At 42.4% G+C, this 13,331-nt stretch overlaps 1 protein-coding gene and 1 long non-coding RNA gene across 2 annotated transcripts in view; one reads left to right on the top strand and one right to left on the bottom strand.

The window, feature by feature from the left end:
• The window catches only part of LOC138783679 (uncharacterized), a 163,717-nt gene that overhangs the window by 6,293 nt on the left and 144,093 nt on the right, over positions 1-13,331 (bottom strand). The window lies entirely within an intron of this gene.
• LOC138783678 (ubiquitin-conjugating enzyme E2 E2) overlaps positions 1-13,331 on the top strand; it is a 167,380-nt gene that overhangs the window by 142,762 nt on the left and 11,287 nt on the right. Inside the window, exon 5 of the mRNA XM_069958683.1 lies at positions 10,080-10,227. Coding sequence (XP_069814784.1) covers positions 10,080-10,227 — 148 coding nt within the window. The remainder of the gene's footprint in view (positions 1-10,079; positions 10,228-13,331) is intronic.

Below are 13,331 nucleotides of genomic sequence, written 5' to 3'. Positions count from 1 at the left end.
TATGCCTCCAGTTTAGGCGGAATGTGACCACTTGTAATATCATTTAGTTAATAACTTATTCCAGTGATGACGTGAGGACAGCATGACTTCTGTAAAGTCTCCACTGCTTGTATATGTATCAGTGTATTCTTCTGCTAAGGTTTTGTGCTTTTTTATGTAAAGGTTATTTAACCTCTTACTGCCAGTTGTGGCCTTTATGACTGGGCTTTTTTCCCTCTCTGGGGACCCTGTTAAAGATCGCATCTCCACATCAATGCCCTACCCCCAAGAGTGTAAAGATATGAATGGGGATTATTAGCCAAGCCAAAATCTACTACTTATCTGCTACACATCTTGCTTGCTCCTCGTTTCCCGCTCACTGCCGGCACTATTAGGCCCCATTCACACAGAGCAAGAGAGGCGGAATGCCCCCAGCCTCCGTGTCATAATGACACACTATGGGAGGCACACGCTGGATCTCTGCACTGAAGAATGAACATGTTCATTCTTAAGCATGAAGAGACCCTAAGCGGTGTGGGGCGCGCGCCTTTCATAGAGTGTCATTATGTCACGGAGGCTGGCGGATTTCCGCCTCTCTTGCTCTGTGTGAACAGGGCCTTACACGCTTCGGCAGTGAGCGGGTAAGTTGTGTAAGTTGCACAACTAAGCAAGAAGATAAGCACATTAGAGTCTCTAGTTTGAGAAACAGACGCCTCACAGGTCCCCAACTGGCATCTTCATTAAATAGTACCCGCAAAACACCAGTGTCAACATCTACAGTGAAGAGGCCGCTGCGGGATTTTGGGCTTCAGGGCAGAGTGGCAAAGAAAAAGCCATATCTGAGACTGGCCAATAAAAGAAAAAGATTAAGATGGGCAAAAGAACACGGACATTGGACAGAGGAAGACTGGAAAAAAAGTGTTGTGGACGGATGAATCCAAGTTTGAGGTGTTTGGATCACAAAGAAGAACGTTTGTGAGACGCAGAACAAATGAAAAGATGCTGGAAGAATGCCTGACGCCATCTGTTAAGCATGGTGAAGGTAATGTGATGGTCTGGGGTTGCTTTGGTGCTGGTAAGGTGGGAGATTTGTACAGGGTAAAAGGGATTCTGAATAAGGAAGGCTATCACTCAATTTTGTAACGCCATGCCATACCCAGTGGACAGCGCTTGATTGGAGCCAATTTCATCCTACAACAGGACAATGACCCTAAACACACCTCCAAATTGTGCAAGAACTATTTACAGCAGAAGCAGCAGCTGGTATTCCATCGGTAATGGAGTGGCCAGCGCAGTCACCAGATCTGAACCCCATTGAGCTGTTGTGGGAGCAGCTTGACCGTATGGTACGCCAGAAGTGCCCATCCAACCAATCCAACTTGTGGGATCTGCTTCTAGAAGCGTGGGGTGCAATTTCTCCAGCTTACCTCAACAGATTAATAACTAGAATGCCAAAGGTGTGCAATGCTGTAATTGCTGCAAAAGGAGGATTCTTTGACGAAAGCAAAGTTTGATGTAAAAACAATGTTATTTCAAATACAAATCATTATTTCTAACTTGTCAATGTCTTGACTCTATTTTCTATTCATCTCACAACGTATGGTGGGGAAGAAGTGTGACTTTTCATGGAAAACACAAAATTGTTTGGGTGACCCCAAACTTTTGAACGGTAGTGTACATACAACCTGTTTTTTTTTTTACAATTTGCCATTTACTCCATAGCATAAAATAGCTAACCCTCTACGACTTTTTCCACTCTGGAACGTTGTAAGGACCTTTGAAAATCACATATGGCAGATCCATTATCCCATATGCCTTTATAGATCAAACCATGGGACAGGGCGGCTCAAAGGAGAGAAAAAATATTGCTACAGGAAATATTAAAGAATTCCCCACTTACGCTTTAGTCCATATCCTTCTTTTAATCACAGAAGATAGATGGCAAAACAGATTTTCCCAATCTTCTGTAAAGGGGGCCCCACGTGTTAAGAAAGACTGTAATTGAATCCCCTTCACACAGTGCTTGGTTTTCAGGACATGCATGATCTAGCTTTTTTTCTAGTTGTTACCCAAAGAGATTTTCTGGGCAAGAAAAAAAAAAAATCTCGGCAGCAGGGGGTACTGTAAACATAACAATATCTGCTCACTTGTTAGGGTCCAGTACAGCTGCAGTACAACTCTGGTCTCCTGTGACGTCACAGCCCCACAGGAGTATGTAAAAGAAGAGCCCATGAAGCCTCATTGAAGGGTCTCGAAACACAGGACTAGCCAGATATTCCTCCAGGAAGGCGTGGCTCCTGTAAAGAAACCACCAAAACCACCATATTACGTGGCCCTATAAGTCAATGTAATGACAAGGGATAAACCAAGTCTAAGTAACCATCCACATACAGCTGTTTCGGGGTGTTGCCCCTCATCAGTGTGGAGCTGGATTCTGGCTAGGTAGGAGCAATGCCTAGTAGAGCCATAAGAGAAACAGATAGCTGATCTCAGGGAGACCAGCCAAACGATAACACTGCCGGCTGCTAGTGAAAGCGCTCAATGCAGTGAAGTCCTGGGTGCATTGCCCCCTGTTAAACAGCCCCACAGGAGATGACCATTGCACCTTGGAGGAGGAATAAGTGTCTGATCATCACCATTAAGTACAGGGGTCTTCCAGTTAAATTGAACAGACATTCTGCAGTTTCAGTCAAAGTCTAAGGGGCTGATGGAGATGGTGCTGCTCTTGGCTATTTCCATTGGTCCAATAGGTTTTAAATAGAGCTGAAACATGCATTCACGTCAATCACTCTGTTCAAATGTGGCTGGCAGACGAGACCCCATTCTCACCTTCTATAGTATAGTAAAAATGACAGCTCTATCTGCAGCAGCTTGTTGGCAGTGTTCATTCTGCAACTACAGATTTGTAAAAGCAAGTTCCAAAATATGTGAAGAGAAGACTAATGAATATTTACAACCGAGATGCTAGATTTTACATCCGCTGACTACATAGTAAATGTTCATTATAAGTAGATGTTTAATGGTGAAAAAGTATTTTTGCTTTGCCATAGTTTCCTATTTATTTATTCTTATCTTATTTATATTCTTTCTTGAATTGTCTTTTTGTCATTTTATTGTGAACCCTTGAAAGCCTGTGAACTGTGCAAGTCACTGAAAGAGTGTACTGGTGCTCTGGTAAGGCCCCGCTGTTTCAGTAATAACACACCTGAGATTGTGATAACTTTGGCACAAAAATATTGTTTTGGCATTAAATCTTTTCTCTGGGAAAACTCTCTGGGGGGGGGGGGATTTATGAAGACCAGCGTACAAGTACGTCGGTCTTATATTAAGCCCCGCCCCTTTTCCGGCCGGGTGACCAAATCTACACCTGCTGGAAGCAGGTGTACATTTGTTTCATGATTTGGGCGTAAATCATGATAAATGAGGCGCGAGAGGCCATGCCTCCTCCCCGCCTCATCACACCCCCAAAAGCTCCGCCAGCCCACCCATCGGGCGAGCAGGGCGTACGGGAGGCGTACGCCAGAGAGAAGGGGGGAATCTGCACCTTCTCCCTAGCGTACGCCTCGGGCGTACCCTTCGTAAATCCCCCCCCCCCCCTCTGTGTTAAGATGGACTTTTAGGGACTTCCTAGGGCTGCGTCCAACTTTGTCAGCCACTGGTATTTAAATGGTGAGCGGCCTGTCTCGGGCATACTCAGGTTGCGCTCAGGTGGCCAGTAATTGTACAAATATCCGAGCTGTCGCTCTAATATGATCCATCAAGGAACCAGAACAGATCTTTATCCTGTAACAGTAAAGAGTGATGGTTCCTGTTAAGTGATAGCTGGCAATAAGGGGTAGCTGGCAATAGCAATTTGATTTAATCTGGAGTGCTGCGGTGATTTACTTACGGTGTAAAGCTACCACAATTGGTTCACTTGTGGACACCATCGGCACCCACCATCTGCTTCTGACATTGAGTGCTGCATCCGATATACCTTGCTTAGCAATAAGGGGGAGATTTATTAAGACTGGTCTACTTGTACGCCACTCTTAAGTCAAGCCCCGTCCCCATTTACCCTGGCTGGATTTACTAATTGTGCGTTTACACAGACAGATTTTTGAAGCCAAAGCCAGGAGACTATAAACAGAGAACAGGTCATAAGAGAAAGACTGAGATTTCTCCTCTTTTCAAATCCATTCTTGGCTTTGGCTTCAAAATTCTGTCAGATAAATCTGTCTGTGTAAAAGCACCATAAGAGGCATACACCAGCTGGACCTGTGCCTGTTGCAAGGCTTGTTCAGGAATCTACACCTAATGAATTAGGCGTGGGAGGAGTAGGAGTAGACTCTTATGGTGTGTTTACACAGAGAGATTTATCTGACAGATCTTTGAAGCCAAAGCCAGGAACAGACTATAAACAGAGAAAAGGTCATAAAGAAAAGACTGGGATCTATCCTCTTTTCAAATCCATTTCTGGCTTTGTCTTAAAAAAATCTGCCAAATAAATCTCTCTGTGTAAACGCACCATTAGAACATGATAACATTGCCCAAGTATTCCCTTAAAGTTTCCATTTGGCTAGCCTGGTATGTGATGGCATAGCTTTTTTCATCTCTGTATCTAATAGTGTAGTTGGCAGAATGTGTGATGTGGCCTATTCAGTGGCTTACTTATAATGGAGGGCTAAGGGTACAAACACACACGGCATATATGCTGCGTATTTACTGCTGCGATACGCAGCAGATACGCAGCAGATTAGATCTAAATAACTGAACACATCAAATCTGCTGCGTATCTGCTGCATATCTGCTGTGTGTGTTTGTACCCTTAAACCCAATGTGAACAGAGCCTTACCTATTTAGCTTCCCATTTAAAAGAAAATGACAGCTGGAATCTGATTGGCTGACATGGACACACCTCCTGTATTAGATTAATGAGGCTGATAGAAATAATATCATTAGAACTAGGGGGGTTCGTATGAACCCGAACGCTCGGCATCAGATTCCCGCTGTCTGCCCGCTCCGTGCAGCTGGTGGATACAGCGGGAGGACCGCCTGGAAAACTGGGATACAGCCTATGGTTATGACTGTATCCCAGTTTTCCAGGCGGTCCTCCCGCTGTATCCACCCTCTCCACGGAGAGGGCAGACAGCGGGAATCATTACCGAGCGTTCGGGTTCGTACGAACCCGAACAGAACCAGGTTCAGACCATCCCTAATTAGAACTAATGGATGGTGAAAAGTATAGCTAATGCTGCGTTTACACGTAACGATTATTGTGCAAATTTGCGTGATAACGATCGAATTTGAACGATAATCATACGTGTAAACGCAGCAAACGAGAAATCGTTCATTTTGATCTTACAACATGTTCTTAAATCATCGTTCGCAAAAAATTTGCAGATCGTTCCGTGTAAACAGTCGTTCATCGATTTAACCAATTTGTGAAATAGTCTTAGGCGATCGCAAAACAAATTTTCCGTAAGATATATCGTACCATCTAAACACTGATTGTTATGGGAAAAAAATTGTTACTCCGACATTGTTAATCGTACGATCGGGCCAATTATCGTTTCGTGTAAATGCAGCATAATAACTAATCAGATCAATTCCTGAAGGGCCTCAGAGATATCTAAACTCTGCAAATCTGTATAACTTTCTGAAACCAGTTGATTTGAAAGAAAAAACTTTTGGCTGGATAACCCCTTTAAGTCTCCCCTAATATAACATTGTACCACACAATATATATTCTCAGGCCACCAGTACAGGAAAAAACACTTTTAAGAGATAGTTTTTTCACAGCTTTTAAGTAAAAAAAAAAAAAAGCACTAGTTTCGCACCAAATTTCCATTATACACCGCTGTATGATTTCATTATTTAAGATCAACATCAGTGATTTACACTCCAGACATTTAATTACAAACATTATAATGAAGTTTCATGTAATGAAAAATGCTTCAGCAGCTCCGCTATGTAAATGTAATTATTTTTACATCATGTAGTTAATGTATAGGCTTCTTAGGCTGCTATGACTTCATTTCATATTCATTGTGTTCTCTTCCAGCTATTTAGCTCCTAATTTAACCATAGGAAACCAACCTATATTAACAGCGCAGCCGAAGATTGGCCAACAGGGATATGCACACAGCAAACACTGTGCGGGGAACTTGGGTCCACCAGAACATATACTACACTCCGCTAAGCGCACACATACAGTTCTGATTGTGACCGTTTAAAGCTTTAGATATATTAATGTGACACTTCAAAAGTTGTTGTTTTTTTATTCACAGCTACTCTTTAAAGTGACTGCACCACCAGGCCCAGGCTGAAGCACTGGAGGCGGGCCGACCCACCCTTAGTTGGAGGAAACCCTAGCCCCTCTATGATAGGGTTCCATTGATTCTAATGGAGTCACGCCATGGAGGGGCTGGGGTTTCTTCCCACTGGGGGTGGGTCAACCCGCCTCCACTGCTTCTGTCTGGGCCTGGTGGTACAGTCACTTTAACCATATGGTATTGTTACCTACGGGTGGGGGGGGGGGGGGGGGTTATTAGATGGGAGGTGCTTAAAGGGGTGATTTTTTTTTCTTTCAAATCAACTGGTGTCAAAAATTTATATAGATTTGTCCTTTACTTCTTTTAAAAAATGTCAAGTTTTCCCTTATCAGCTGCTGAATGTCCTGCAAGAAATGGTGTATTATTTCCTGTCTGACACAGTGCTCTCTGCTGCCACCTCTGTCCTTGAAAAGAACTCTCCAGAGCAGTAGGAAATCCCATCAAAAACCTCTCCTTCTCTGGACAGTTCCTGTCACGGACACAGGTGGCAGCAGAGAGCAGTGTGTCAGACTGGAAAGAAAACACATCACTTCCTGCAGGACGTGCAGCAGCTGATAAGTACTAGAAGACTTGAGATTTTTAAATAGAATTAAATTACAAATTTATATAACTTTCTGACACTGGTTGATTTGAAAGATAGAAAAAAAATGAGTAATGTCTTTCCTTATAGCTCTGTGTTGTGCTGTTTCTGTGTTAACCTTACTAGAAATGAATGACTAAATTGCCAACTGTTAGGGACGTGTTCTACACTGATATCAGCCAGTGTAGAGGCAGTGAGTGAGCCAGTGTAGGGGCAGACATAGAGCGATTCTAGATATGAAACATATTAGGGCGGTGAAGGACATACCCCCATTTGGGAACAACCAATTGGCTATTTAGTCATGCATAGGAACAGCACAACACCGAGCTATAAGGAAAGTTGTCACAGAGCTGTTACTTAATAGGGAAGTATTTACTACAGCAAGGTCAGGAGAGGCCACGAGTCTTCTTTAAGGCTCAGCTCACATGTGTATTGGGGCTTCCATTTATACAGGACACTATAATGCAGAGCTCAGTCCAACTTAGGACGGATAATGTTGTCACATGACAGACTTACATAGGGTTAAAGAAAAGACTAATGTCAATCAAGTTCAACCAGTGGTATGTGCTTGTGCACTTATGATGAGGCCATTGGCTTTGTCAAGGTCTCCATTCTTTTGACTGGATAAGCCCCACTCCAGAAGCAGCGTTCAACACAAATGTGAACGTAGCCTAAAACTGGAATATGTAAGTTCTGTGCAAATTTGATGTTTGGATGCAGTTTTCTATGTAAGTTTTTACCATTTGCTGTATTACGTCTGACTACTTAGGATCCCGTACAACAAAAATGTATGACAACCATTCAGAATCCATTTACAGCATATAAAAGTATAAGTGTATTAATTATACATCACTGCAGTATATGCTGGATTTGTATGGTAATATGTATTAGGTCTTATGGCAATCAACATCATATATATTAACATGGAGACCAGCATGTAGCAGTCACTATCTCCCTGCTGATGGAATTCCCCTTAAAGTAGTCTGTTCCGAGTTAGAGATTTGCATCTCTTTGGTTGTCTGATGTAATGTAATATTATTCCGGCCTTCAGATATTCTTGTTTTATTCTCTCACTCCTGCCACACATCCATGTGACAGCCTTATGGAGTTAGTTTTGTGGTAGCTATAGGCTATGTAACCTTTAAGGTATTATTAGTTCAATTCTATCTGAGTAAGAAAAATGGTTTCTGTTCTTCATTGAATCACGGTTAGTATCAGTGGGAGCTTACAGAGAAAGATCACTGAACCCATTCTGCTGCTAATGTAAAGTGGGCTGTGTTCCCCATGCTGAGCATATTGTATAGCGCCTTGTGATGATTCTTTCATATCGAATGTCTAGCTTTGAAATGGTAATGAAGCATTGCATGTAGACTGTAACTTACCATAATAAAGTCCAATACTTAAAGGGCAACTCTGCTTTGGAACACACTGTAGAATATGTTTAAAAAAATATACATAACTAACCATTTAGATATAGAGTTATTATTACTTAAATGGTTTCTATTACAATAAAATCTATAGTTACTTTATATGCTATACGCTATATTTGCCGTTACAATAAGGATGTGATCTATAGCAGCCTATGCTCTGTTGGTGTTGTTGTTCCAAGATACTGAAATGCAGACCAGTACAACCAGGCCGTCTCAGTCAGCAGCAGGGTACAGGTTGCAGGGCTTGTATTGTCATCTTACTGTGTAGTTATCATATCGCACTTATGCTCTCATTATAAGGCTTGGTTCACATACAGTACGTCTGGATCCTGAGCCACCCTACATGAGAACGCTTGATCCTGTATCCCACAGGTTGACTACATCAGATCTATGGATGATTTAACTAAGCTGCTTTTTGATACAATGAAAGCATACTAGATGAAGCCTATGGGACCTGCGGAGATGCATGCGAGTGGGGGCGAGCTGCGGAATCCGTGGCGGGTGATCCGCCGGGATTCCGTAGTGTTCACATACCCTTAGGCCCCCTTCACACTTCAGGAAAATTTTTCTTTTTTTCTTATCAGGATTTGCTGACCCATAGGGTTGCATTGAACACTGACACCCTTCAGAATTTTTCCTTAATAGGTCAGGAAATTATAAAAACTGTCCTATTTTCATTAGGATTTCCTGAACGAATGCTTTCCGAGGCGCATCAGGAAATCCTGAAGACGCTTCTGGTGGTTTCCTGAACATAAAAACCGATTACCGTCAGGAAACCTGATGGTTTCCTGAAGTCCTTTTTTAAGGCTGACTCTGGCTAAGAAGCTGACTGGAAAATTAACGATATTTGAAAAATAAATTAGAATTTCTTTAATCTGGCCATAATAATTAATTATTAACCCAAGTAAACAGGTTTCCATGACTACCTGATATTCCTGAATGTTTAATAATTCGTCATATAGAAGCCGTGTATACCACCATATTAACCCCTTAACAACACAGGGCGTATATATACTCCCTGTGGTCGCCTCGAGGACTTCAGAGGGGGGCAGCGCGGTGACCCCGCTCTGAACCGCCAAGATACCAGGTGCGGCATGTAGCCCCGGACCGCGTCTATTAGCGGATACGGTCCGAGCGCCGTGCCCGCTGATCAAGTAATCAGATGCAGCTGTCAAAGTTGACAGCTGCATCTGATTGCTTGCTGTCCCTCATACCTGGTGGTCCAGTGGGGTGGATTGCCCCTCGGGACATTGTCCCGGAGGAGCGATCCACACATTCTTTACCGGCCGAGGTCAGCGCCGTAATGACGCTGATCCCGGCTCGGTACTCGATTGCTTTCGGCTGCAGCATAGATCTCAATGAGAGATCAGTGTGCATATACTAGAAATCCCCCAGGGGGGCTTCTGGTATATGTGTAAAAAAAAATCCTCATAGACCAAAGGATAAAAGCGCTATAAGCCTGGGAATGGAGCGATTTTAAGGAACATATTTATGTTAACAATGGTTTGATTTTTTTCAAGCCATCACATAAAAGAAAAGTTATACATGTTAAATATTGTTGTAACCGTAACGACTTGAGGAACATTTATAACAAGTCAGTTTTACCCCAGTACCGCAGTATATGGAGATTTTTGTTCTTGGGGCATACTTCATGGGATGCCATGTATCAGTTCAGCTAAATATATGCTATGCTATACATTTGTATTTGCATGTGTAATGTTACTTGATGTCAATCTTACAAGTGAAAAGTAAACATCGTTTTTCCCATTTCATTAGGTGACATTTCGGACGAGAATCTACCACTGCAACATTAACAGCCAAGGTGTCATCTGCCTTGATATCCTAAAAGACAACTGGAGCCCAGCACTAACCATTTCTAAAGTTCTCCTCTCCATCTGCTCGCTGCTCACAGACTGTAACCCTGGTAAGTTATACCGGCTAAAGTCACTTGAAAATGACGGGAGGCTCTTGGGTGGAGCCGTCTCAGTCACTGCCAGGATGAAAGGAGTTACATACTACCAAATGTATTATTATCAGTTTACTTTAGTGGGCCTGTAATGTACATGCTTTGTTTTCTGCTCAGGTCAGCAATCTACATTTTTGTAGGGAGTTGTGGCAACATTTTAATTTTTTTGCACAAAACCAAGGCTGGAGACTGTTGCCAGTCACCGCTATTGCGGGAAATGGTTAATTCCCCATTTGTGTTAGTGTTTGAGTACAGTGTAAAAACATATACAAAAAGCATCTTTAATTTATAGACAAATGCATACTACTTACTTTGCCTTGCTGACTCAGGACATAGTAAAAGCTACAATTTCTTTAGTGAGTTACTAGTCAATAGGAATCAAGTATTATTTATTCATTTATTTTCCAAGTAAGCATTATTACAAACAAATAAAGTGTTAGGCGGCATAAATTAAGAAGTGTCAATAGGGTATCTGTGTTACTACATTGTAAGGATTGGATAACATTTTATGCGTAAAGCGAATGTACCACAAAGTACATTGCTTTGTGTTTTTTACATGAACAGGCTGGCGTGTGGATACCGTTGGTGGAGTCCTTTTTTTTTAACCACAACTCGATTTTTGTCGAGACTATTGCCACCGGGCCCCGGTGTGACGATCTCCCCTCCCCTCTCTGACACGGCTTCATTGATTGTAATGGAGCCGTGTCACAGAGGGGAAACAGTTTATTCTCACGGGGGGGGCAGCAGACCCGCCCCCAGTGCTTCAGGTCGTAATGGTCCTCGGGAATAGACCGTTGCTGTGTGCGAGAACGCGGTGGTGAAAAAAAAACGCACCACTGGCATTCCCTGCGCCAGTGCCAGTCTGTTCATGTAAAAAACACAAAGCAATATACCTAGTGATACATTCGCTTTAAAGCATACCTGTCGTTTAAAGTGGCTTTTTAGGATAAGCTGTTCTGTGTGTGTACATAAGGAGCAGCACTATATCTGGTCGCTATTTATTTCTAAGTTGATTTTAAGCAGATTTCTACTCTGCAAGTTGCCTTTTAGCTGTATTTCTCTCTGCAGAATGTATATGTATGTGTTCCCAGGCACTCCCCCCGCCTGTATCCCTCCTTCCAACTCTATAGACTAGCGCTTTTGATCTGATCCCTTGCTATAATTTGTAACCAGTAAACAAAAATTGTTGCTAAGCTGATTTTAAAAGTGAATGGTTTAGCAGGAAGGGGCGAGAGGGAAGATGCACCTAGTGGAAATAAGTCACTTCACCCACATCAGGAACTCCATAGGTGAAGGGGCATTGGTGTCCAAATAAGCAATATTTACATTCAGTCACCTGAGAAAGCAGGGTTACACCTTCTTTAGACCTGCATTGGATACCGCAAGTGTAAATTACCAGTTACCCAAGTACTATATAGCATGCATACATACAGACAAAGGTGTGATGTCCCAGAAACAGTCACCTCTACACGGCACTGTCCAAACCGCTATTAAAATGAATGAAGGTGACCATAGACCTCTAATAGCTGACGGCTTCTATACCCCCCATTCTTCCCATACACAAGAACGTTTGGCACAGCTCACCATTTCCTGTGTTTTCTATTAGGAGGATGGGGGGGGATGAGGCGCAGTCAGGCACCTCTGACTGCAGCTTATCTCTCTCAAAACAAAGTCAACAGGCAGTGATTTTACAGCATATATTTTACCCCTATATCCACCGACATAATCTGTCCTGGAAGGTTGGGAGAGCCCCATACACTTTATACTGACACAAGCTGCAGTTACAGCCTACAAAGGTATGATGTTTATGAAGACTTTCCACCCCATACCTTTCCCTTAATTTCCAGTTTTGATAATGAGCTTATAGAGCGATATCAGCTGGTCCCCTGCCGAAAATGGAACAGAGGAGGTATTTATTTCGCTGGTAGATGTCTAGTTTTATGACTATGCAATGTGTGATGAACCCCAACTCCCAAGGAAAATGAAACCAAAGAACACAAAATAAATTCACAACACATTGTAATTCAGGTGTCAAATCGTCACAATTTTATTAAAATCACATGACACACAAAAAAACAGCAGACCCCTACTCATAAAGGGTCACCATCAAGGTGAGGGAAAAACCTCCTGTGGAGGAAACCTTGAGGGAGCTATGGCTGGAGAGTGGCCCCTCCCTTGGGCTTAGAGGGTAATAATAATATAGCATAGTTTAAGAATGTGTACATTGTACCTGATTTAAAAACATAAAAATACACTATAAATATATTACATTAAATGTAAATATGGCACTTTACACCACTCGTTAAGCACAGCGTTAAGTGTGAAAAAATTTTTTTTATTTAGTCCAAAACGCTGGCATGCAGACTGTGATAAATTTGTCTATTGCGCACATAATAAATTCTCTTCTGTTGTGCAGAAACCCACCCTGCAAACAGCTTTAAAACCTTTAAAAGAAGAATGTCCAAACCAGTCAACTCCTTTAATATGAAACTTGTATCTTGAGGCCCCTGTCCACACTATAAATATAACTCATGTCCTGGCCATTACACTCCAGATCTTTCCAGGGCTTACATACAAGTGACCTCACCAGTACAAGGTTGTCAGGCTTCATGCTTACTGCACTTGTGCTTATTGCTTGGGGCTTGGCTTTGTTTCTGCAGAGGGTGCGTGAGATCTGGACTCTCAGACATACATTCATTATTAAATGATCTTGTATTCTCTTAAAATTGTGAATAGTACAACTGAATGCTATGATAATCCAGACAGATAATCTCATTGTAAGAACACGGACCTCAGGAACAATAATTAAAATAACAGCACTCTATTGTAATAGCACTGCCAGGAGACTGGACATCATAAGGTTATAGGCAGGCAGTCTCGTCTCCGTGGATGTGCTCATGTACCTGTATAATTATATTGAGCCATCGTAATATGATAAAAGACTCACAGGAGATATATTATTATGTTTACATTTTTATCTTAGAGAAGCCGTAGCCCTGGATAGGGGCCGTTCTTCGTTTCACTTCACCCCAGAGGATGGCTTTTACACGGCTCTCCTAAAT

Source organism: Dendropsophus ebraccatus, chromosome 2 (assembly GCF_027789765.1).
Source record: "Dendropsophus ebraccatus isolate aDenEbr1 chromosome 2, aDenEbr1.pat, whole genome shotgun sequence".
Taxonomy (NCBI): domain Eukaryota; kingdom Metazoa; phylum Chordata; class Amphibia; order Anura; family Hylidae; genus Dendropsophus; species Dendropsophus ebraccatus.
The sequence above is the reverse complement of the archived record's forward strand: the minus strand, read 5'-3'. Positions and strand labels throughout refer to the sequence as shown.